General features: G+C 43.9%; 1 protein-coding gene across 4 annotated transcripts in view; it reads left to right on the top strand.

Moving 5' to 3' along the window:
- Positions 1-8,322: 8,322 nt before the first annotated feature.
- Positions 8,323-25,682, top strand: part of EPHX2 (epoxide hydrolase 2) — a 66,933-nt gene continuing 49,573 nt past the window's right edge. The window contains exons 1-2 of one of the 4 annotated variants that reach the window (XM_073892566.1): positions 8,323-8,489; positions 21,865-21,949. In XM_073892566.1, the coding sequence (XP_073748667.1) occupies positions 8,392-8,489; positions 21,865-21,949 (183 nt within the window). In that variant the 5' untranslated portion in view covers positions 8,323-8,391. The remainder of the gene's footprint in view (positions 8,490-21,864; positions 21,950-25,682) is intronic. The other 3 variants (XM_073892565.1, XM_073892564.1, XM_025873789.2) reach the window with 3 other exon arrangements.

Raw genomic sequence — 25,682 nt, 5'->3', positions numbered from 1 at the left:
CTCCTGCTGCTGCCAGAATTAATCCTCCCCTGTCCCTGCTTCCTTGTGGCACTAGCTCCCAACACAAGGGTGGGGACAGATGCATCTGATTAAGCATGTGCCCATGAACGAGGTGCAAGGAATGTTGAGGAAGCAGGAATCTGGGGTTTTGAGCTCCTTGTGAAAAGTGGGCTCTGCCTCCTTCAAGGTGAGAACATTCCCAAAATATTTGATAGGCGTTTTAAATGCCGGAAAGCTCCCCCAAATCTAGCTTTTTGGCTCCTAACATCAGTGCACACCCAACTTTCCATAATTTCACTTCAAAAACAGAATGCCTACATCGAACTGTTCAAAAAGTTGTCCCCAGAATTTGTTTTAATTCGGTATGGCAAGACATGCAGACACAAGAATGATTGTCGTGAAGGAAGAAGTTTATACTCACGGATCCCTGGAAATAATCACAATGTGCCATGCAGGGCCACACAGGGAAGAACCAGGGCTCAGCCAGGGGGCAGAAAAGGCAAAGGAGAAAGCATGGCCCAGAGCATTTTTTAAAAAGATTTTATTTATTTATTTGTCAGAGAGAGAGAGAGCACAAGCAGGGGGAGGGGCAGGCAGAGGGAGAGCTGAGGCTCTGAGCAGGGAGCCCAATGTGGGGCTCGATCCCAGGACCCTGGGATCATGACCTGAGCTGAAGGCAGACACTCAACCGACTGAGCCGCCCAGGCGTCCCCATGGCCCAGAGTATTTATTGGAGTTTCTGCAAGAGAGGCAAGGCAGGCCAGGGTAAGTAGCTTAGAACTGGATGGTTTGAATAATTTTGGAAGGCTGTGGGTATAGGGACAAGTCTCTAGTTGTCCAGTACCTGGCCGTGGGTGCTTTTGTGCAGGGCAATGTTGGCTTGGTGTGCGAGAGATAAAGGAAGTGGTTGGAGATGTTGACTCAGGACTGTTTGGAGAGTTTGTAATATGATTTTTGTGCCTCCATGGAAACTGGATCACAGGGATGATGTGAACAAGTGTGGCCATTAGTTTGGCCTCATGAGTAATGGTTGCCAACTAGACAAACACAGAATCTAAGAAAACACATTTAGAGCGCTAGCATGAGACAGCCATTCCTTACAGAAATAAAAGTGCTCGTCCTCACCCCGTATCCCTAGGGCTCATCAGTTACTCCCTCCAACTCCATATCTAGCCTCTCTGAGCAAAGCCCAAACTTGCTCTCATCCTGACACAATGTCATCTTGAAATTCTGTCTCCAGTGGAGTAAATCATAAAGTTCATCAAAAGCGTACTGCGTATAAAGTAATGGGGTGGGCAGAAAATGAAATAAATTAACCAAGTAAGGAAGAAAATATTGGCTGGTACAGCCCTCATTGTTATCAAAGATCATTAGGTTAGAGTTGGCGTTTACAGCTTTCCCCTTCACCCATTCTCCAGAAGAAGCATCTATTCCATAAAAGACGAATTGCTACCCCCTCCATTATGGAAGGAGTTCATTGTAATCAGCTTGCCACCAGGTGGCTAATTTGAGCCTCTGGGCTCAGGCACCCTATCTAGAGCTCGGGATTTGTCACTGCTGCTGGGGAGCTGGGCATTTGGCAATGGCAGCAGTACGGATCACATAGGGAATGGCATCTGCCATTAGCATCACCTAATTAAGTTTACAACGATGAATTGACACTCTGCAAGATGCATCCATCTTAGGTAAAGTTTGGTGGTAATCAAAAGTCCCTGCATAATTCTGGTCTTTGATGGTGGTTCTAACCCTTAGGATTCTCCCAGAGACATGTTGCGGATTTTATTTATTACTTTGTTATAGAGGCTTCATCTTGGTTCTTCCTCTCTAGACTGACAATGATGTGCCATGTACTGAGAAGTTTCCTTAACTCAAGTCTTGTCACCTAAGGTCAAACCACTTCCCACGGCTCCTATAAGAAGCTAATAGTCCTCCCACACCAGTGTTTTTCTCAAGGCCTTGGAGGAGTGTCTCATGAGTTCTCACATTAGGAAGAAGGTCATACATAAAAAAAATCCATTCCAATGTTTCTGTTTCGCCAAGTCTTCCCTTCCACTATACTAATTTCTGGTATCTCATAGTAACTTTGCATGGGCTGCCATTGAACAAACTGTGAATACCACCCTGTGATGGTTAATCTTTTTTTTTTAAGATTTTATTTATTTATCTGAGAGAGAGTAAGCATGAGTGGGGGGGAAGAGGGAGAGGGAGAAGCAGACTCCCCGCTGAGCAGGGAGCCCGACATGGGGCTCTATCGCAGGACCCTGAAATCATGACCTGAGCTCAAGGCAGTCGCTGAACCTACTGAGCCCCCAGGTGCCCCTGATAATACATTTTTATGCATGATCACCAAATTGTGAATATCAGGGGTCAGAATCCTGCAGTTTTGGGGTGTGTTTGTGTCTCCTCCCAGGTTTGTCCTTGGAACCTGTCTGCTGGGACATGTGGGGACCTAAACCTGGTTCAAGTCCAGAGGCAATGAGGAGGGGTAGGGTGGGGCATGTAGAAAGTTGGCTTAGCTGGCCCGTGATAAATCCTTCAGGTGAAGTTGTTGTAGGAATTTCAGCTAAGGTAGGAACAAGTTCATCAGCTCGAGAAAGAAAGATATCTTCCCCTGCTTCCTGGCTTTTTCATGGGACTCTTCCCAGTTCTTAGAGTCTCACTTCTTTTCCATCAGTGCTATGAATTAAACTGATGCAATAATTAGGCAAATCACAGGATTTTGAAATCAAATTCTTTTGAACTTGGATTGTAGCCATCTTGTCAGTTATCCATTTATTGCCTGTCATCGCTGAATGTACCTTCAATATATGCTTTTTAAAGCATTTCTTCTTTAAAGTGTACACAATAGTAAGCTTTCTCAGTGAAGAGCTCCAGAGGGATTGCAGGAGGATGAGAGAAAGGTTTCCTGCAATTTCTAGCACATGTGGGGGCACCTTTCAGCTTCAGCCTGGCGGTCACGTCTCTGCAGCCGTTTTGACACACAAACCAGAGCCCCCGGAGGCTGCGTGGAGCCACCTGTCCAGATCCCCCTGGCAAGCCCCTGCAAGGGCTACATGCAGCTGACTGTGGCCAGAGGGTCCCATGTGAGGAAGACTGCAGGACAAATAATTTAGAGAAGGCCAGTTGAGATCAGCAAGAGAGCAGTTGTAAATAAAGAAGAGAAAGGGTCCAAGGACTGACTTTAATCTAGAGATGAGGAAAACGAGGAGGAGCTAGCAGAGGAAACCAAGCAAGAGCAGTTTGCCGAGCAAGTGAGACCACCCCCTGCAAGAGAGGGTGCCAGAGGCCAAGTACAGAGAGCGTCATCAGGAAGAGGAATGAGCAATCAGGCCAAATGCTAATGCCAAATCAGACGTGGTTAAGGTATAGAATGACCTACAGTTCTGGCAATGCAGAGGTTTTCTGTGATGCTGGGAAGAGGATTTTCAAGGAAGGGATAAAGACGAAAGCATGATTCAAATGAGTTCGCGGAAGAAGGAGCCAAGAAGGCTTAGAGTCAATGAGCCTCAACAACTCTGAAAGACTTTTGCTGGAAAAGAAGGAAAGAAGATGGTAGTGGGAGAGAAATGTGGGCTCTCCATAGATTTATTCATTTTTTTAAATAAGTGAAGTTACAGACTGTTGGTGTCTTAGTCTACTTGAGTTGCCATAACAAAATACCGAAGACTGGGTGGCTTAAAGTACAGAAATTTCTCTCTCACAGTTCTGCGGTCTGGAAGTCCAAGATCAAGGTGCCAGCAGGGGGCGGTTTCATTCTGAGGCCTCTTGGCATGTAGCCGGCCGTCATCTGGCTTTGCGCTTACATGACCTCTTCTGTGTCTGCACAGAACAAGAGAGCAAGCTTTCTGGTGTCTTTTTTTATTTTTATTTATTTTTTTAAAAGATTTTATTTATTTATTTATTTATTTATTTGAGAGAGAGAGCATGGGGGGGGAGGGTCAGAGGGAGAAGCAGACTCCCCACTGAGCAGGGAGCCCGATGCGGGACTCGATCCCGGGACTCCAGGATCATGACCTGAGCCGAAGGCAGTCGCTTAACCGACTGAGCCACCCAGGCGCCCTGGTGTCTTTTTTTATAAGGACACTAATCTCATCATGAGGCCCATCCACATGACCTCATCTAACCCCAATTTCCTCCCAAAAGCCCTACCTCCAAATACCATCATATTGGGCACTGGGGCTTCAACATACAGATCTGGGCGGGGGGGGGGGGGGGATTAGACACATAAATACATCCAGTCCATAACATTTGGCATGTGAATGGGATGATCCAGGAGAGCAGATCATGGATGATGGAGTGAGAAGTTGTCCTTCTGCCTACAAGGGTACCAAATTCAATGCCTCAGTGGAAGAGTCAAGCTTAGGCAGGAGCAGAGGCAGCTGTTCAGGGCAGCTGGAGAGAAGGTACAGGTAGATGAATCAATAGAGAGGTGGGGGTTTGTGGAAGTTTTCTGATTGCTCCAATTTTCTCAGTGAAATGGGAAGCAAAGAGACTGGCTGAGAGTAAGGATGGATGGAAAGCACTGGAGACTGAGGGGAGAAAGGAATGTGTCCTTTGGTCTCCCAGGAGATCAGGAGAGAGAGCTGACTAGGGAAGAGTAGTAGAGTCGTTCGGTCCAGGGTGGTACAATCGGCTGAGGTGAGGTTAATGTTATGGGTCTTAGGGAGGATTTGGGAGCAGCGATAAGGACTAAAAAGGTCTTCCCCCTCTCCCCCTGTCAGTGGCACACAAGGGGAGGAAGAGAGAAGAGGGAAAGTAGGTGCCTCAGAGGAGAGCAACATTTGAGATCAAGCAAGAAGAGCAAGAGAATAGAAAAGAGGTTGAGGGAAAGAGTGGATCTTGCTGATAATGACCCTGAAGTTCCAGAGGGCATGGTGAGTTCCAGAAGGTTCCAGAAGGCACAGTAAGAAGGGTTTTGGGAATTGGTAAGGGGTGAGAAGTGCCTACGCTGGCTGATTTAGGCAGAGAATATATTTAATGATAAGCTATTGGTGAGGCTCTCAGGAAGCCTGGAGAACCAAACTTGGAAAACCAGCAGTAGAGAGGGCCAATACCAAATTCACACAGCAGAACCGGCCTTGGGAACACACCGCTGTTCTGTTGCTGAATGCTGAGGCCTGCATCATTCCTGCCAGCTGGGACCCCTGGATACTGCTGCTGTCCCAAAACTGCCAACCCAACCTTCTCCTCTGTCCCTGTTCCTTTTACCAGGAAGAGGTTATAGATGTTTGGCAGTCAAAACAAAAAACCAACTAAGAAAAATGACAAGTAGCCTCGATAAATATTACTAATGTCATTCTCATTGCCCCAGAAGCAACTAGAAATTCCTTGAATTCATCATTCCACTACAATGGAAGCTTCTTAGTCCCTAATTTTGTCTGTTGTATTTTCCAATGAATCCCAAGTGCCCAGAAAATGCTTAATACATAATTTTCTGAATGAATTAAAGAAATTCATTTGCTGCACTAAAGAAAGACAAAGCATCAGGTGGAATGTGGGTTCAGAAAACTACCAGAGACAACTTTAATTTAGCTTGATTCAAACACCTACAGTAGGAGCAGCAGCAGTGTGAGATCCTTTCTCAACCAGCAGGAATTAAATAGAGTGTTAAAATAGGGTTGGAAAACCAAGGTCTAGCAGGTGGTGGGAAAGGGTGCGGTGGCAGGAAATCCAAAACAAAACCAGATATAAGTTTACTGTAAGTTCATTGTGAATCTAGTGATTAGCATGAGGTGTAACTTCTGCATTTGCACTACCACATTCGTCATGTTTTTATGATTTCATGCTATCACCTCAAATGCATTTTATAAATATTAAAATTAGCAGACAAAAGGGTTGTGATTTACATTTTAAAAAGATACCCTGTTTCCAGAGCCCAGCTGAGTGAGCTCTTACCTTCCTCTATGTTGGCTGGCAGAAAACCTAGGGGAAGTGTGACCCATGAGAAAGAGCAGAGCACAGTAAAAGGATTGAGACCACTAAACCTTGGCTAAGCAGTTCAGCCAGGAAGTTCTGCAACTCATAAGGTATTACAAAATATTCCAGACCAGATCACTTTATCAGCGTAAACGCTCCTGAATAAACAAAGGTCCCTGTAAGAGCTTCATAGTTTCCTCTTAACCCGCAATGATCCCCATCTTAAAATGGGGTCTCGTGTTCTGTGTTTCTTACTTTCCTTCTCAAAAGGGGGATTTATAAAATCCAATTCTGTTAATGTGTCCTTCCTCTTTGCTTTGTTATGTTTACAAACATATATGGATATGTATTCCTAAATGGTACACCTGTGAGGCAGCAGAAATCACTCTAGTTATTAAATAGAGAGAGCTTTAATACGGGATATTAGGAACCTACAAAACCTTTGAAAGTAGTGGAGAAGTCAGCTCCCGGGTGAGCCTTTAAGAAAGACTGCCAAAAAACACCACTGAACCTGAAGCTATTACCTTTGCCCTAATCATCCGGACATCACTGGGACTGAGTTCAAGAGCACACAGCTTAAAGGGGAACGGGGAATCCAGAGGCGACTCCAAGTTCTTTGGGCTAAGTAATTAAGTGAATGGGGGTGCCATTGAGTAAGACTAGGAACGTACTGGGGAGAACAGGTTTGAGAGGTGGGAATGCAGCAAGAGTTCTGTTTTGGTCATGATAAATTCGAGATACCTGTTGGACATTCAAGAGATGTGGAGTAGGAGGTTGGATATGCAAGTTTGGAGACCAAAGGAAAGTCTAAGTTGGAGATTTAATTTAAGAGGGTTCATACTCTACAAGCCATGTTACAATTTGTTTATTTAATTATTATTTTTTTAAGGCTCAGTTTTGCTTTTGAGATCACCAACTTCATGAGAGATTGTTGTAGTCACTTCTTTACCTCTCTCAAACCCAGGTAATCCAGCTCCTATCTCCAAAACCACTAAAAGTGTTCTGAAGGAGGTCACCCAGTGTCATCCAAATCCAAAATCGAATGGCTTTTTCCAGTTCCCTCTGCTAAATTTGGCATTGTTGACTACATACTTCCTACTTCCTACTTTGTAGGGGTGGATTTCAGAAAGCACTAATAACAGCCTCAGACAGATCCCAGATGAGGTTATAAGGCAAGAGACGTAAGCATGGTCAAAGTTCACCAGAGCAAAACACCCAAAGTGGACTCATTTTTCTTCTTCCACAGATTGATAATTGGTAGATACAAAGAATGTTGTAGATGAATACCTCTTGATTTCAGTAAGGTATCTGATGATCTTTCACAACATTCTTCCAGCTAAATGGGGCAGAATATCTTGGATAAATTCAGAGATGACACATTCAACAGAGAGGTCTCCGGTGTTTGTGTCTTGAGGCATGCTCCTGGCAAGCTGGGACACTGGGCCCAAAGCATGTTTTAATTCACAGAGCTACACTACAGGCATGAGGAGTCCAGCAATCCTCAGGCAAGTACAACTCAGACACTCTTAAGCAAAGTCCAGAAAAAAAGGAGCCAATAGTGTGGAATCTGTGATTTAAAACAAAGCTGGAACATTTTTAGGCAGCATTAGTACAAGGAGAATGTTCCAAGAGGTAATAAGTACTCCAACTTTACTTCTAAGCCTCATCCCAAAAAGAGATTGGTGTAGATGTATTCTGAGTTGGCATACGGTATCTGGAGCATATTTTATTCTTTTTTTTTTTTAAGATTTTATTTATTTATTCATGAGAGACAGAGAGAGAGAAAGAGAGAGAGAGAAGCAGAGGGAGAAGCAGGCTCCCCGCTGAGTAGGGAGCCCGATGCGGGACTCGATCCCGGGACTCCGGGATCATGACCTGAGCCGAAGGCAGACGCTTAACCATCTGAGCCACCCAGGTGCCCTGGAGCATATTTTATTCTTGAAACACATTTTGCCTCGACAGATAAGTGTGTGATGAGGGGAGCGTGGTCAGGATAGTGAGGCATCCGTAAATATATGCACCAAAAGGAGGGGCAACAAAGCTATTAGTTTAGTGGATATGCCAATGGAAAGGAACATGGAAGGATCCAAACACTGAATGAAGCGCACACACACACACACACACACACACACACACACACACACACACATATACTTTAAAGGGTCTGTGGCCCCTGGCTCTTTCTCAGACCCCTTCTCTGAGGCCTGCCCCCGACCAGTGAAAGTCTGGCAAATTCGTGTGAAGCGGTCAGCCATCACGGGACTCGAGCCCGGGAACTCGATGCCTGGAGGCGGTGGAGATAGAGCCCGGGCTCACCCCGTCGGTCGCCACCCCTGCGGGACCAGGCCAGGGGGCGGGGCGGGGCGGGGCGGGGCCCGGGTGGACCAGTGCGAGGCGAGGCCCGGCGGCCAGCCGCTCCAAGCCAGCTCCCCGCCTCCGTGCAGCTCCGGGCGCTGTCTGCCTCGGTGGGCCGCCATGGCGCTGCGTGCGGCCGTGTTCGACCTGGACGGGGTCCTGGCGCTGCCCTCGGTGGCCGGCGCGTTGGACCGCACGGAGGAGTCGGCGCTGCCCAGGTAAGGGAGCCGGCGCCGGGGTCGGAGCGGGAGAGTCGGCGCCGCAGGGGGGCGGCCGCCCCCGCTGAGAAGCTGCCTCTGGGCACTTCACATTGCTGTAGGGTGAGAGCCCTGCGAAGGTTAAAACAATTACCCGGCCCTAAAAATACCCATGTATGCGACTAGACCCATTGTCTTTCTAAATGCTAAGTAATTAGATGTCTCTAAAGACTCCAAAATTGCCCTCTATATTGGATTCTTTTCCTAAAGTGAGAGGAATTGCTCTCCGCGCTGCTGCCCCTTAATTCTGTGTAATGGAATGGGTCTTTAAAGCCGCGCTGAAGTTGGGAAAAGAAAAAAAAGTTCTGTGCCTTGCGGGTTTACTTAACTATAATAGCAAACTAGAGAAACAGCCCCAAAGCCTAATCACTGAGAAATGAACTAGGAAGCGTCACCAGTAAACCAGGAAACAGGATGAATTTTCAGATCGGGAAAGACCTGTTAATGATATTTGAAAAAAAACAAACCCACCAGAATGTAAAACAATTTATACAACATGGTTTCAATTATGGGGCGGGGGGGGGGGGGAGCTACATGTAGAAAAATGTATGGAAGAAATATCCCAGAATGTGTTTGGGATTATTAATCCCAGATGAGATTATGAATGATTGTCTTCATTTTTCTACTTTTTTGCATTTTCCAGTTTATCTGCTTATGAACATATGTTTCTTCTATAGTCAGAAGGAAGGAAAGCATATTTGTTTACAAAGTTAAGAAGGGAGCGCCAGGGTGGCTCACTTGGTTAAGCGTCTGCCTTCCATTGGCTCAGGTCCTGGGATCAAGCCCCGCAGGGAGCTCCCTGCTCATTGGGGAGTCTGCTTCTCCCTGTCCCTCTGCCCCTCCCCCCACTTGTGCGCTCGCCATCTCTGCCTCTCTCTCTCTCTAACAAATAAATAATTAAAAAAAATTAAGAAACAGGGGCGCCTGGGTGGCTCAGTTGGTTAAGCGACTGCCTTTGGCTCAGGTTTTGATTCTGGATCGAGTCCCGCATTGGGCTCCCTGCGCAGCGGGGAGTCTGCTTCTCCCTCTGACCCTCCCCCCTCTCATGTGCTCTCTTACTCTCTCTCTCTCTCAAATAAATAAAAAAGATTTAAGAAAGAAAGATAGATAGATCACCCTGGCAACACCCAAGGAAGACTAAATTCTAAACTACTGGCAAGGATAAGGAGCAGGGTGGAAGCTTTGAGAGTTTGGTCTTGTTTTGTTTCATGGCAAATTAATGCTCAGAGACTGTTTCTTTTGGCAGCAATTTCTTTAACCCAGATTCACTAGGGGTATTTCACAAGCCTGTAGCATACAGGATAATGCCCCTTCATAAACCAATACACAACATACTCCCAAACAATGGTAGATTAATCCCATTATTGTTCCAGTCAAGGGGGATCTGAAAGAAATAAAGCCCAAATTCAGTTGAGATGTACTTTCACTTATTTTTTTTAAAGATTTTATTTATTTATTTGAGAGTGAGAGAGAGAGCACACGAGCTTGGGGGGGGAGGGGCAGTGGGAGAGGGAGAAGCAGACTCCCCGCTGAGCGGGGAACCTGACCGGGGCTCGATCCCAGGGTCCTGGGATCATGACCTGAGCCGAAGGCAGACGCTTAACGACTGAGCCACCCAGGCGCCCCTGAAGTGTACTCTTTATTCCCCAGCTGGTGGCTGCTCTGGAAAGAGTAGAGTCGCCTTTACTGAAGCAAAAGCTACTTGCCCCAAGGGCTTCAGAGTGCTGTTTTAATGGGCCGAGTCCCCTCACCCATTGGATGGTGTTCTCAAACTTTCGGTATTGCTGCTCCATGTTTTTATTGATAGACACCCAGAGAGGCCCTCAGCAATTGAGCTACTGAGTATCAGGGGCGAAGGAGCAGATGACCAGATATTGACGTGCTGTTACAGTACAGTTTACCTCACTCTTCCAGCAAAACAACTACTTCTAACAACAGCTTTACTTTATTAGCCTTTGTCAAGAACAAGTGGATTTCAAATCACATCAAACCAATACAGCACATGCCCCATTCTAGAATTCTTGTGATACCAAAGGCCAACAGGCTGTCTAACCTATTATACTATATATTATAAAAGACTGGTGTCTGCAAGCATGCCGAGCCAAAAGGCGTCTCAGAATCTAGAGCCACCCTTAACTTTTACGGATACAGAAACTGAAGCCTAGCAGGAGATTAACTTGAAATTCACATAGTAATTATGGGAGCTATGGAACCAGTTTTTTTTTTTACTCCCAGTTTAGGATTATTTCCTCTCTGATTCATTGAGACTTCCCACCTCCCTTGGCTATTACTGTTCTGGGAAAGAGGTGTAATTGTGCCTGTGACCTCATCAATGTGGGGGGGAACGTGACTGTAAGAATAAAAGTCACAAGTATACAAGTTTGCAAATGTGGGGTAATTAAAAGAGCACTGGTCTCTGAGTCAGACCCAGATTAAAAATCTCAGTCCTAACACTGACTGCTGGGTAACCTCGCTTAATCCGTTTCAGTCTTAGCCAACTCATCTAAAACCGTAGTCTTCGTTTTAAAATAGGAAAATGCCTTCCCCTAGACATTTTTGTGAGGGTTACATTAGGTAACATGTAAGGTGGATGGGCAGCTGTATTCCAACACATTTCTTTCTTTATATAAGTCCCGTGCGTATGCACGAGATGCACTGGGCACACTCTGTTTATCTAGTGTTGCACAGACGATGCACTCCCTCCATGACCATGGTTAGGATTGTTCCCAGCAGCCATAAAACGGGGTCATAGTAAAGCTGGCTGATTCCAAGACCTTGACCTTGTTAGCCTTTGGAGTCTGTGAACGAACTGTGAAGGTGTTGGTTCAGCAGGTGACCCTGAAGGGCCTGCCTTGCACGGGGCATTTTCACCAGGCTTGGCATCTGGTATGTGAATTCAGGCATCCACAGATAGCCAGAGTTCAAGGTGAAGGCAGTGTCATAAAAGGAACAAAGTTCTTAGGTGGCTCAAAGGAGGGAGGGATTAGGGCTGATGGGAGAACCAGAAAAGCTTTAATGGAGGCAGAGCCTGAGAAGATGGTTAAGAGATTGGTGGGAAGAGATGTGAAGGGAGAACATTCCAGGTGAAGGGAGCAGCATGAGCAAAGGCTTGGGGTTGGAGAGCATGGAGTGCGCACTAGAACACTGACTATCCCAGTGTGGCCAGAGAGGAGGAGCGTCGTGAGACAGAAGCAGGGGGCCGGCTCCGTAATGTGACATGAAGGTGAAGAACCTAGGTAGGGGCCCAGCCGGGGAGGACAGAGGAAGCCTGTGAGCCTGGTGCTGAAGCTGTGAGGGTAGCAGGGTGTAGACAGTTGTGTGCTTCGTTTAATACCTTCTCACACAGCCTCACTGTGGAAGGTGTGCCCGGGGCCACTGGACCGAACAACAGGGATAGGCAGAGCGTCAGTTCTATCAAAAAATGTGTGCTCTAGAACCTCAGGTGCTTGTCCTATGCAAAGCTCAGTAAATGTTTTCGTAGGGAGACAGACACGCGGTCAGCAAATACAGGAAGAGTATCTGAGAATCAGGACTTCTTATCCATGTCGTGTGTACTATTTCAGGAAGTATTTACTGGATGCTTCCAGGAGCTCCTGGGGCAGTCCCCAGATTTGTAGTGGCCTTTTGCCTCTTATTTACCACCTCTGGGATTTTATATCATCTCTGAAGCCATCTTTTTTTTTTTTTTTTTTTACACATGGGTTTTAATTCCACAACTAAGACACAAATCCATTCTTACTATGAAAATATTCAAACTAACAGAATAATGTGGAATAGGAATGTCAGACCCTCTTCACCCTTCCTTCTTCCTCTCGCCACCCCACATATAATCCTGGTTGATCCAGAACCAAGGGGTATTTTAGGTTCCCCCTCCCCATAATTCTTTATAGCAAAACCTGACCTGACTTCATTTCACCACAAAATCTGACTTGACCTCATTTGGGTAGTAAACATGATCTGAACAAGTGTGGGGCTATTTGTCATCTTTATCTGTCCCACTACGGTGAGGAGTCACGCATTTCCCGAGAGAAATACGAATGGGTTTGATTAAGAGGGCTGCCCCAGACCCTCCTGGAGGTGTTACTGACTATCTGGTATAGTCCCCCTTTACCTTTACGGTCTGAACAAGCCTGACTTTTGAAACTCATTTGGTTCTGAGGCTTCAGATAAGGGATTGTCATTCTGTCACCTGCTTATAGGAATTTGCAGGCACGTTTATGCACAGTTTGGTAGGTAGGTAGTTTGAAAGATAGATTTAAAAAAAAACAATAGGATCATAGTACACATGCTATTCTAGGTCTTAATTTTTTTTTACTTCATTTACTTCATTTTAATTATTTTACTTCACTTAACAATGGGACATCTTCCTGTGTCTCTGTCTATTTATATATCTACCTTTCCTTTTTTAACCGCTCCATGGTATTCCACAACAGGATGGTGCCTGGTTTGGTACTGGATTGTTTGTCATTTTCTTCTTAATTTCTCTGAACTCTTGATTCCTACCATGATGTTTTGTGTTTTGTGTTCCTTCTTTTATTCCTCTTCTTTTTTTTTTTTTAAGATTTTATTTATTTATTTGGGGTGGGGGGCACAAGTGGAGAGGAGAGGCAGAGGGAGAAGCAGATTCTCTGCTGAGCAGGGAGCCTGACGTGGGGCTCGATCCCAGGACTCTTGAGCTGAAGGCAGATGCTTAACCGTCTGAGCCACCAGGTGCCCCTTTTATTCCTCTTCTTTTTCCTGTCTATAGTTGTATTGATCAAGTTTTCTTTTTCTCCGGTTTTCTCTTGGGGAAACATTTCTCGTCTTTGTATGGGTACATTTTGTTTCTAGTTTCTTTACGATTACCTATGATTTTTTAATGTGCATAGACAGTAACTTAGTCTATTAACACAACCTTTTCTGTCAGCATGCATAATTATTGGTATCTTTATTTTTTGTGTAATGAAGAATTTGTCTGCTGTTTGTCCTAGCACAGAGCTTCTTTTTTTTTTTTTTTAAGATTTTATTTATTTATTTGACAGAGAGAAACTGTGAGAGAGGGAACACAAGAAGGGGGGAGCTGGAGAGGGAGAAGCAGGCTCCCCATGCGGGACTCTATCCCAGGACGCTGGGATCATGACCTGAGTCGAAGGCAGACATGTAACGACTGAGCCACCCAGGCGCCCCTAGCACAGAGCTTCTAAAGACCGTTGGGATTTCCTGAGGGAGAGGAATGCCATTGTTACAGTGAGATGGCTCATGGGGGCGCTTACTAATCTTCATGATTGGGACTGGTCACCAGCAAGGCCAACTGAGTGATTAGAGGTTTGGGACTTTGGGCCAGCCAGACCTCTAGGGAGGAAGCAGAGAATTGAGTTGAATCAGATAGCCAATGATTTACTCAACCGTGCCCACATAATGAAACCCTAATAAAATCTCTGCACACTCTAGCTCACTGGAGCTTCCTATTTAGTGAACGCTGATTTGCCTGGAGGGTGACATGCTCTGATTTCACAGGGAGAGGGCACAGATGTTCCGCATGCCCTCCCAGAACTTGTCTCATGTGTCTTTCAAATAAAACTGCAGGGGCACCTGGCTGGCCCAGTCGGTAGAGTGTGTGACTCTTGATCTCAGGGTTGTGAGTTCAAACCCCACGTTGGGTGTGGAGATTACTTGAAAATAAAATCTTTAAAAAAATAAAATAAAACTGTGATCATAGTAAGTATAGCACTTTTCTGAATTCTTTGAGTTGTTCTAGTGAATTATCAGACCTAGAGGGTTGTGGGAACCTCCAAATTTATATCCAGTAGGTCAGAAGTATGGGTGGACTGGAGACCCCCCTCCCCGAGACTTGTGGCTGGTATCTGAAGTGAGCTCATTCTGTGTAGGACTTGCCCTCAACCTGTGGGGTCTGTGCAAACTCTGCGTAGTTAGCATCGGAACTCAACTGCAGTACACCCCACGCTGCCATGCCCAGGCCAGCTTAGCTGTCCTGGTGCTCACTCACACCGGAACTTTCCCCAGGCAGGTGGATCACTTCCACTCCAGTTTTATCATGGGACACATCTGCTTCCAGCTGCTCTGACTCATTCATTATTAGCTATGGATGTGTGTTTTCAGCACGTGAAGAAGAATCCCTTTGGGGGACAGCAAATGAATTCTAGACATAGTGGGAGGTTTCAAGGGTTCCATTGTATGAAAACCACTAACAAAGATTCTCGTAGTTAATGGTATAAGATTAAATTTCCTATATAGTTGATATTTTGTGGAAGATTGAGGAGGTGAGAACATATATAAAATATAATCTGGTTTAAAATGATTGCCGGGAAGGGAAATGGGGAATTATTGTTTAATGGCACAGAGTTTTGCAAAGATGGGAAGATGAAGAGGTTCTGGAGATGGATGGCCGTGGTGGTGGCACAACAATGGGAATGTACTTAATGGCACTGAACTGTACACTTAAAAATGGTTAAAATGGTCAATCTTATGTTATGTGTATTTTACTGAAACAAAGAGGATGATTGCTGAATTTCCAATGTTATTAAAAATGGGAATCATTAGGGGCGTCTGGGTGGCTCAGTCAGTTAGGCCTCTGCCTTCGGCTCAGGTCATGACCCTGGAGTCCCAGGATTGAGTCCCACGTCGGGCTCCCTGCCGAGCGGGGAGTCTGCTTCTCCCTCTGCCCCCCCTCCCGCGTGTGCGCACATACGCGCACGCTCTCTCTCTCATAGATAAAATCTTTAAAAAAAATTGGAATCAGAATTTTAAATTTAAATTGTATGTAACTATACTCATAGGGCTCTGAGTCTTCTACAGTCTCCATACAGTAGAATATTTAAATCTGGAATGGAAGCCATTATGTAATGGCCTCCCCACCACTAGCCGTGTGACTTGGGACTAGCCAGTTAAGCTCTCCCAGCCCCATCTTTAAAAATAAAGTGATTGGAATAATTGTATTTTAGTTGTTAATTAAGAGAGATGACCTTCTACCCCTAACGTTATATTTTCTAAAGACGGCCGCAGCAGTATCTCCCACCCATGTGCACTTTTTACCTGTGATTCTGACACTTCCCATTGAGGTGCACTCCTTACTCCCTCTGCTAGAAGTGGGGTGGACTTTTATGACCAACAGAGTATGGCAGAAGTGATACCCTGCCCTGTGATTTTGAGTTTCGGTTATAAATGTGTTGCAGCTTTCTCTTTGCTCACTGAAATATCACTCTTGAAGCCTTCAGCCACTGGATAAGCAGTCTGACTGCCCTGAGGCTTCCATGCTGGGAGAAATCCCCAACTAGTGCTTAAAAAAAACCCTAAATTCAACCAAGTAAATTTGAAGATCTAATTGGCTTTATTAAATGATTCATAAGTCAGGCAGCATTCCATCTACTAAGTAGAAGAGCTGTCCAAAGTAGGTTTTTAAAGGTAAAGGGGGCAGAAAAGGGGAATTTACTAGCAAGGAATGCATTTTTTCCGACAACTCACCCTCCTAAGGGGAATGGAAGTGGTCTATCAGGGGCTTACTTCCTAGTGTTGGCCAGGAAATTCCAGTTTGCCCTGTTAAAGATTACGTGGTGAGGGCGGGGCAGTGGAGGGGGGGTTTGAAACTGCAGTTAGTTAAGTGTGAAGTCTTAACTGATGTGGGGCCTTAACATAAGTGACTCCATTTTGAGATGTGGTTTTCTTTTTAATGCCAACTGACCTGGAAAGACCACATGGAGAGGCCCTGAGACTATTTGGGAGAGAAAGACATGCCTGGTCAGTCCCCAGCTGCTTCAGCTCTCCCCTTCCCCCATCCTGTTCTGGCTGCCATCTGATTGCAGACACAGGAGAGATCCTGAGTCAGAACCTGCCCAGCTGAGCCCTTCTCTAACTCCTGACCCACAGAAACCTTGAGAGATAATAAAATGACTGTGGTTGTTTTAAGCCACGGATTTTGGGTTGATGTTTTATGTAGCAATAATAACTGGAACACTGTCTCCTTTACAGATTAATTTTTCTCAATATTTCTCACTAAAATACTATATAATTTACCAGCTTATTCTTTCTCCCCCCTCTCCCCCCACTAGAATGTGAGCTCCTGAAAGAGAGCTTTGTTCAATCTTTCCTTCACATTGCCTACAACAGTGCCTGGCACATAGAAGGTGCACAATGAATGTTTGCTAATGAATAAATGAAATGGTAGAAGGAAGGGGAGAGAGCAGATCAGCTGTCGGAAGCCCCCAAGTCCACTTTCTACTTGTGGAGTTTATTGAAGTGACTTTGAACCTGCTCTTGGGCTTAGTGGAGCAAGAGCAACAGTGGACTTCTTTTCACATGTTTGGGCTCTTGTTTTCCTCCTTTCTCTCTTTTTTAAATTAATATGTTCCAGGCTACATCTGTCTTCCAAGATTTTCTCGTGTCTTTTCGTCCAATAATTTACATTTTCTTGGTTTTCTGAACTACTGAAGGTGTTTTTCTTTTTAAATCTGTTAAGGATAGCTTTTGTATGATCTCAGTGGGATTTTAGGCAGAGAGAAATAGATACATGCTCAGTGTGCTGTCCTGATATAATCCCCACTCCCTTCGTTTTGCATTTTTTGATGCTATCTTAATTGTTGCATAAAGGTGTGTGCCTTATAACTTTATTACACAAAGGTTTGTGCCCCCTGTCGATATAAAAGTGCTTAATAGAGATTGCCATTTTCTAAACTGGTATCAAATTATACTCCTACCAGGAGTAGAAGAGAGGTCCACTTTCTCCACATGGTCTTTAGTCTTTGATATTCTTAGGGTGTTTAAATGTAGTGATTCTGGTGGGTATATAGTGGCATCTCATTGTGGTTTTTAAGTTGTATTTCCCTGATGAATAATGATACTGGGCTTCTTTTTATATGCTTATAGGCCATTTGATAATTCTCTTGAGTGAAACTCTTGTTCAAGTTGTTTGCCCATTTTTCAATTGGGTTGTCTTTCTCTTATTGATATTAGGAGTTCTTTGTATATTCTTTTTTGTTTGTTTGTTTGTTTGTTTTAAAAAGATTTTATTTATTTGAAAGAGAGAGACACAGAGAGAGAGGGAACACAAGCAGGGGGAGTGGGATATTCTTGATACTAGTCCTTTGTCATATGTATTGCAGGCATATCCATGTATATGACTTAACTCATTCACTTTCTCAGTGATATCTTCGATGAACAGAAAGTCTTGATTTTTATTACAACTAAGTTATCTTTTTTGTTGTTGTTTTATGTTAGTGCTTTTTGTGTCCTTTTTTTTTTTTTTTTTTCCAAATGGGCTTGAACCCACGACCCCAAGATCAAGACCTGAACTGAGATCAAGAGTTGGATGCTTGGGACACCTGGGTGGCTCAGTCGGTTAAGCATCTGCCTTCAGCTCAGGTCATGATCCTGCGGTCCTGGGATCAAGCCCTGCATCAGGCTCCCTGCTCAGCGGGGAGTTTGCTTCTCCCTCTGCCCCTCACCCTGCTCTCATGCTCTCTCTCTCACACTCTCTCTCTCAAATAAATAAATAAGATCTTTAAAGAAAAAAAAAAGAGTCGGATGCTTAACTGACTGAGCCACCCAGGCGCCCCTGCTTTTGGTGTCCTTTTATGAAATTATTGCTTACTTAAAGGTCATGAAGATACCCCACTTTCTTCTAGAAGCTAGATTGTTTTAACTTTCACATTTAGGTGTATGATCCACTTCAAAACAAATTTTGTGTATGGTGTGAAGCCTCCCCACCCCCTATGGATATCCAGTTGCTCTAAAGTCATTTATTGAAAAAAACCTTCCCCACATTAAATTTTAGTGGTGCCTTTGTTGAAAAAATCAAATGACCATATATGTAGAGGTCTATTTCTGGACTCCCTATTATGCCTAGTTGATATGTAGGTCTGTGCAATAATACTACATTGTCTTAATTTATAGTAAATTTTAAAATCATGTAATATAAATCCTTCATATTTATTCTTAAAGATTTGTTTGGCTATTCTGTGTCCTTTAGTTTCCAGATAAATTTTGTAATCGGTGTGTCAATTTTCACACTTACACACAAAATCTGCTGGGATTACGATTGGAGTGAATTAAATCTTTATATCAGTTTGGTGAGAATTTTTGCCCAAACCATATTAAGTCTCCTCATTCATAAACTTGATATAGATCTCTCCATCTATTGAGGTCTTTAATTTCTCTTAGTTTTGTAGTTTTCCAGAGAGAGGTCTTAAACCTCTTTCATTAGGTTTATTTCTGGTTTTTTCTAATGCTATGGCAAGTGGTATTTTGAGAAATTTCATTTCCAATTTCCTTTAAACCACATTTGTCCTATTCTCAACTTTCTATTTTGATCTATCTTTAAGTTGACTGGAAATCTTCCTTGAATTTTTTTTTTTTTCAGGAAATGCATGTGATGGTAAACATTAGTTTTACATGCTGGGATTTTCTGTTGCCTTCCAAAATGTATAATAAATTGTCTGGGGATAGAATTTTGGGGCCATTGTTTCTTTTTATCTCAATGTCTAGTGAATATTTTTCCACAATCTTCTGACATCGAAAGTTACAGATAAAAGACTAATGTCACTCTAAATTGTTTTTCTTTTGTGTATAATCTGTTTTTACATAAAAGGTTGTTACTCTTTCTTATTCTAGGAATTGACATAGTTCCCCCACATATGCCTATTGTGGGGGTCTTGTTTGTTTGTTTGTTTGTTATTAGTTTTGCCTTGGTAATTGGTATACTTTTGATCTAAGGACTCAAATCTTTCTTCAGTACAGAGAAGTGTTCTCCTGTTATTCCTACTGCTTCTCTGATCAATCCTAGTGGATTTTTTTTTTTAAGATTTATTTATTTGAGAGAAGGAGAGAGCGTGCGCACACACAGGCGTGCGCACGTGCAGGAGGAGGGGCAGAGGGGGAGAGAGAGAATATTTCAAGCAGACTCTCCAGTGAGCAAGGAGTGTCATGCAGGGCTCAATTCCACGGCCCATGAGATCATGACCTGAGGGGATACGAAGAGTCTGACACTCAACTGACTGAGCCATCCAGGCACCCCAATCCTTCTGGAATTCTTATTGTTTGCTTATTAAAGGAATTTGGCCCCCCTAGGTCTTTTCGTTTTGCTCATTAACTTCAGTTGCTTCATCGTTTTACTCTTTGTTCTTGAAAACTGTATCGTGTCTTTTTATTCACTAATTTCACTTTGTGTGATGGCCATTTCACTGTTCACTGCTTTTATTAGCCATCCTTAAAATTTGGAATTCATGTTTTCCAATCCAACAATGTTCATATTTCAAATTGCTTCCTTTATTATTATTACTGCCTGATTTGTCTTATAGATACATTGGTATCTCCTTTCTCTATAGTTAGATTCTTCCCTCAGCTCCTGTTCTTCTATCAGCCCCCATTCTCCAGGCAGAAAAAATAATTTTCCCTTTGCTTTCCATCCTACTCATCCAGTGTGTTATAGTTACTTGCTTATATGTTGACTCCCTTGTCTCCTGTGAGCTCCCTAAGAATGCAGTCACACTTTTCCATTTTTATATCACAGCACCCAGCACAATGTCTTGCATGCCTAGGTGCTCAATACAAGATAGTTGAGTTGAATTGTGTATTGATTCTTCAAACTGGAGGTCAGCTGCAGAAAGGTATGAGGGATCCTTTGAGGTGATGAATGTTCTAAAACTGGCATGTGCTGATGTTTGCACAACTGTAAATTTACTACAAATCATTGAATCATACTCTTAAAACATGGATTTGATGGTATGTAATTACAATTTAATAACTCTGTTAAAAAAAAAAAAAAAGACAACTGGCAGGGCAGTGCCTGGCTGGCTCAGTCAATGGAACATGTGGCTCTTGATCTCAGGGTTGTAAGCTCGAGCCCTACATTGGGTGTAGAGATTACTTAAAGATAAAAATCTTTCAAATAAATAAATAAATAACAACTGGTGGCAAAGGTGTGGCAAAGCCATTGCTGTTACTGGAAAGTTGAGCAAGGCTACTATAGTAGGAATATATCTTTCCACATTTCGTGCGAAGTCGGTCATTGTTACCTGCAAGACGGTTAGTGGGATAGAAGGGAGTTGACTGTTTTCAGAAATGAAACTCCCAGGTCAGAGATATTTATTGTCTTACTTGGGAACGGTAAATAATTTTAACTGGCTCACCAATTCCCGTGCATTGTAAATATTTGCCTGGGGCACTGTATTAAGGATTGCCCGTGAGCATCTAGGCTCAGGGGAATAGGATGTGGTGATGGATTATCAACATCTGCGGGGGGTGCAAGGGGGTGGAGGGGTGTGTGTGTGTGTGTGTGTGCGCGCCACATACGTACCACCCTTTATCTGTCCGATGACACCCAGCTGGCCATGTGAAGGTAGCAGATCCACCACGGGGGTGGGGGTGGGGGGACATTATCAAGAGAATGGAATGGAAACTTGTATTTCCTAATGTAAGGAGGTGAGAGGGTAATGAGCTGGTCTCTCTCCCTCTGTGTCTGCTCCTCCTTGGGTCTGTGTACAAGGGATGAATATGAGCTGAGGCGTGTTAGATGGCTAGGGCTGCCGTAACCAAGCACCACAGACTGGGTGGCTTCGACAGTAGTTCCAGAGGCTAGAGGTCCAAGATCAAGATGGCGGCAGGGTTGGTTTTTCCTGAGGCCTCTCTCCTTGGCTTGTAGACGGCCGCCTTCTACCTGTGTCCTCACGTGGTCTTCCCTCTGTTCAGGTCTGAGTCCTGATTTCCTCCTCGGGACGGCACTCATTACACAGGGCCCACCTTAATGACCTCATTTTAATGTAATCACCTCTTTAAAGGCCCTGTCTCCAAATACAGTCGCATTCTGAAGTGCTGGGGATTAGGACTTCGACATATGAATTGGAGGTGGGGGGGTACAATTTAGCTCATAACATGGGAAACTTTTTAAAAATTAAATAAAATTACAATGAAATAGAAACTATATGTTCAGAATCAAAACGAGAAAAAGGTATTTCATTCCCTTTGAAGAATATGTATTAATAAAGCAGTCCTTTGGAGCAGTGCCTTGTGCAAATGAGCTGAAGATGGGAGTGAATGCATACCCAGTCTTGAGTTTGTCGCTTAAGTGGCAAGCCAGAAGTACTAACAGTTGAAGAGTCTCTGCTAGGTGGTCCCCTGTGAGCTGCTTCACCTGCCAGCATGGTCGTCATTTAGTTTATGGTCTCACGTCCCGGTTAGATTGCTCTTTCAGGCTAAGCTCCCAACTTGAACATTGCCTTTCCCCCTCCACGGCAGAATGCCTTTCTAACAGCAGTTTGTCTATGGATAGGGATAGTGTCTGAACCCTACATGCTGCTGTGATGAAGTCTTCTGAACATCCATGCTGTTGTTCCTTTGTGTCTTCCAGAGGCTTTCTGAAAGAAGCTTTCAGGAGAGGAGGCCCAGATGGCTCCGGTGCCCGCCTCATGAGGGGAGAGATCACGTTTTCCCAGGTAAGGGGACACTTCATAGACCCCCTCAAGAAGGCATTCTATGCCCACGTGCCCATCTCCCACACTGACTAGAAGCTCTCTGAGGGCAGACCCATGTTTGCTTCACCCATGGACCCCACCTAGCACTTCCATCGTAGGACTGGGATGGGGGCTTAGAGACCCACAGGGAGATGGTTAAGACTGCTTTATTGTCTCTTTGCAGGATCCACCCCATGAGTGGAAAATTGCCAACCCCTTGAAAAATCTAGGCCAGGCAGAGTAGCTTTTTTTTTTCTTCTTCTTAAATGGTGGTAAAATACACGTCACACAAAATTTGTCACCTTGATCACTTTCAAGTATATAGTTGTGTAATGTAAAGTATATTCACATTGTGAGGCCATCATCACCATCCATTTCTAGAACTCTCCATCTTGCAAAACTGAAATCCTGTACCCCTTAAACAAAAACTCCATGCTTCTTTTCTCCCAGCCCTTGGCAACCTTCCTGTCTCCATGTGTGTGGCTACTCTAGCCACATTAGAGAGGTAGGATCATGCCATATTTGTCCTTTTGTGCCTTGCTTATTTCCCTTGGCATGATGTCTTCAAAGTTCATCCATGTTGTGGCATGTGAAAGGCTTTCTTTCCTTTTTAAGGATGGATAGTTTTCCATTATATGGATAGACCACATTTTGTTTTTCCATTCGTCTGTCCATGGACACCGGGGTGGCTTCCATCTTTTGGTTATTGTGAATAATACCACTGTGAATATGGGTGTGCGAATATCTGCGTGACACCTCGCTTTCAGTTCTTCTGGGTATAGACCCAGAAGTGGGTTTGCTGGATCATAGGGTAGTTCTGTTTTCAGTTTTTTTTTTAAGGACCCTCCATCCTGTTGTCCAGAGTGGCTACTCCAGTTTGCATTCCTCTGAGCAGTGCACAGGATTTCCAGTTCATCCACATCTTCGCCAATCCTCGTTAGTCTTTGTTTTGTTGTTTATTTGTTCTGTTGTTGTTGATAATTGTCATCTTTAGAGTAGCTGTTTTCAGACGGGGCCAATCGCGGGGAGAGGTTGTTACCTGGATAATGGGTGGGCTTTGGAGTCAGAGAGCAGGATTTGAATCACAGCTCCCACTTACAGACCGTGTCCCTCCAGCAAGTTGCTTAACCTCCGAGAGGCCCAGTCTTGCCATCTGTAAAATGAGGGTGGTCTACTATCTACTTCATGGATTGTTAGGAAGCTAGGAAAGTGTCTCACAAGGTGCCTGGCGCATAGCAAGTGCTCAATAAATAACAGTTACCATTGTGACTACAACCTCCACTGGCTTTTAACAAAGTAATCAGGATCTGAACCATTTTAATTCTCAGTGTCTGGAAGAAGAAAGGCTATTGAGAATCTATAAGCGCACAGAGAACATGGTCTATATGTTAACACTTTTTATGAATTACAGCCACCTATCAGTCTGTCAGAGAACTTAGGGCCCACTGTAGGAGAAAGCAGGAGTCCGCCTTTTCTGTGAAGACACAGTGGCTGCTGGTGAATGAAAAACTAATGATACTGCTGAGAATAAATGTGAAGTCAATAAGAAATCTGCAGTAATATTGTTGGAAGAGAAGGAAAGAAGGAAGTACGATGTGTTTTCAATGAACATAGGATTATAGAGTGAAATTCTAGTAATTGCTATGAAAACCCTGCACCCATTCTGACTTCTTTCGTCCGTATGTGTAGCTTCTAGGTAACTTGAATGGTTAGCAGATGAGGTCTGAAATAGCAAATTGCAGTTGATCCTTGAACAACATGAATTTGAACTCACAGGTCCACCTATCCATGGATTTTTTTTTTCAATAAATGCACATACAGTGCTGTAAATGCATTTTCCTCTTCCATTTGATTTTCTTAATAACATTTTCTTTTCTCTGGCTTACTTTATTATGAAAACACAGTGTATAATACATATAACATATAAAATATATATTAACTCTGATCGGTAAGGCTTCTGGTCAACAGTAGGCTATTAATAGTTAAGCTTTTGGGGAGTCAAAAATTATATGTGGATTTTCAACAATGTGGGGGTTAGGGCTCTCAACCCCCACATTATTCAAGGGCCAACTATATATTATGACAAAGGCTACTTAGGTTCAATTTGTCTTCAGAAATCATATCTTAAAAATGAATGTCTTTTAATTTTTCATTTGTGTATATGGGCACCTGGGTGAGAAATTTTTTCTCACTTGCGTATACGATACAAACAGAAAAGTACACAAAGTATACAGTTTAATGAATTTTCACACAAACTGAATGCACCCATGTCACCGGCACCCAGATTAAGACATAAAACATAATCAGCACCATGGGCACCCCACTTATGCACCTTCTAACACCACCCCTCCAAGAGTAACTAACCATCCTGACTTCCAACCTTAGAGATCACTTTTATCTATTTTGTACTTTATGCGAATGGAACCACACCGATAAATCTTTTGTATCTGGCATCTTTTCCTCAACATTGTATTTGTGAGAATCATAGATGTCATTGTGTGCAGGCATAGATAGTTTTATTCTCATTGCTGCATGATATTCCATTGTATGAAGATACTCTGATCTGTTTATCCATTTTTTTTTTCACCCTGAGATGGAAAGGCATTGGGAGGTTTGGAGCAGTGAAGTGACATTATGTATATATATTTGCAGCAAGGAAAAGTTTATTTTATTTTATTTTATTTATTTATTTGTCAGGGGGAGAGAGAGAGCGCACGCACGAGCAAGCACAAGCAAGCACAAGTGGGGGAGTAGCAGGCAATGGGAGAAGCAGGCTTCCTGCTGAGCAAGGAGCCCCATGCAGGACTCAATCCCAGGACCCTGGGATCATGACCCGAGCCAAAGGCAGACGCTCAACCCACTGAGCCACCCATGCATCCCAAGGAAAAGGTTTATTTGAGAGGCAGCCAGACAAGGAGATGGAAAGGCAAGCCTCAAATCCAGCTCCTGACTGATATTTTTAAAACCTCATTCTTGCTGCTGCATAAATAGACCAAAAGGGCAAGGATCATTATAGACTAATTAAGGAAGCTATTGGAAGATCTGGGTGAGAGATGGTGGTAGCTTGGACTAAGGTAATATTGGTGGAAGCGGTAAAAAGTGATCCAAGTCTGGAATATTTTGACAGTAGATTCCATAGGCTTTCCTGATGGATTGAGTATGAGTATGAGAGAGGAATGAAGGATAACGAAGGTTTCTGACCAGAACCAACTGACAGTTATCAGTTGCTGTTCGCTGCTCTGGGGCTGGGAAATCAGGTGCCCGATTTGGGATATTTTAATTTGAAATGCCTATTGATCTCCAAATAGAGCGTGCGAGAGGCAGTTGCATATACAAACCCAGAGTTGAAGGAAGATGTCCAGGCTGAATACAGACACACACACACACACAGCATATAGATGGCATTTTTAATGCCATTGGACTCAGTGTGATCACTGAGAAAGGGAGTATAAATGGAGAACCCAGAATCCCAGGTACTCTAGTATTAAAGGTCAGGTTGATGAGGGGGCCCAGGATTGAGAGATGGAGAATGAATCTCCACCGATAAGAGAAAAATTAGGAGGGTGTGGAGTCCTGAAAGCCAAGGATTTATTAAGTTTCAGATGAAGAGAGTGGCCATCCGTGCTGATGCAGCTGATGAGTCAGGCAAAATGGAGGCTGGCAAGTGCCCATTAGATACAACAACACAACGTGGAGGTCACTGATAACCTTGACG

The sequence above is a fragment of the Callorhinus ursinus genome, unplaced genomic scaffold, assembly GCF_003265705.2.
Source record: "Callorhinus ursinus isolate GAN/ISIS: 27379988/994484 unplaced genomic scaffold, GSC_fseal_2.0 scaffold4, whole genome shotgun sequence".
Taxonomy (NCBI): domain Eukaryota; kingdom Metazoa; phylum Chordata; class Mammalia; order Carnivora; family Otariidae; genus Callorhinus; species Callorhinus ursinus.
Note: the sequence above shows the minus strand (reverse complement) of the source record. Positions and strands in the feature narration are given on the sequence as shown.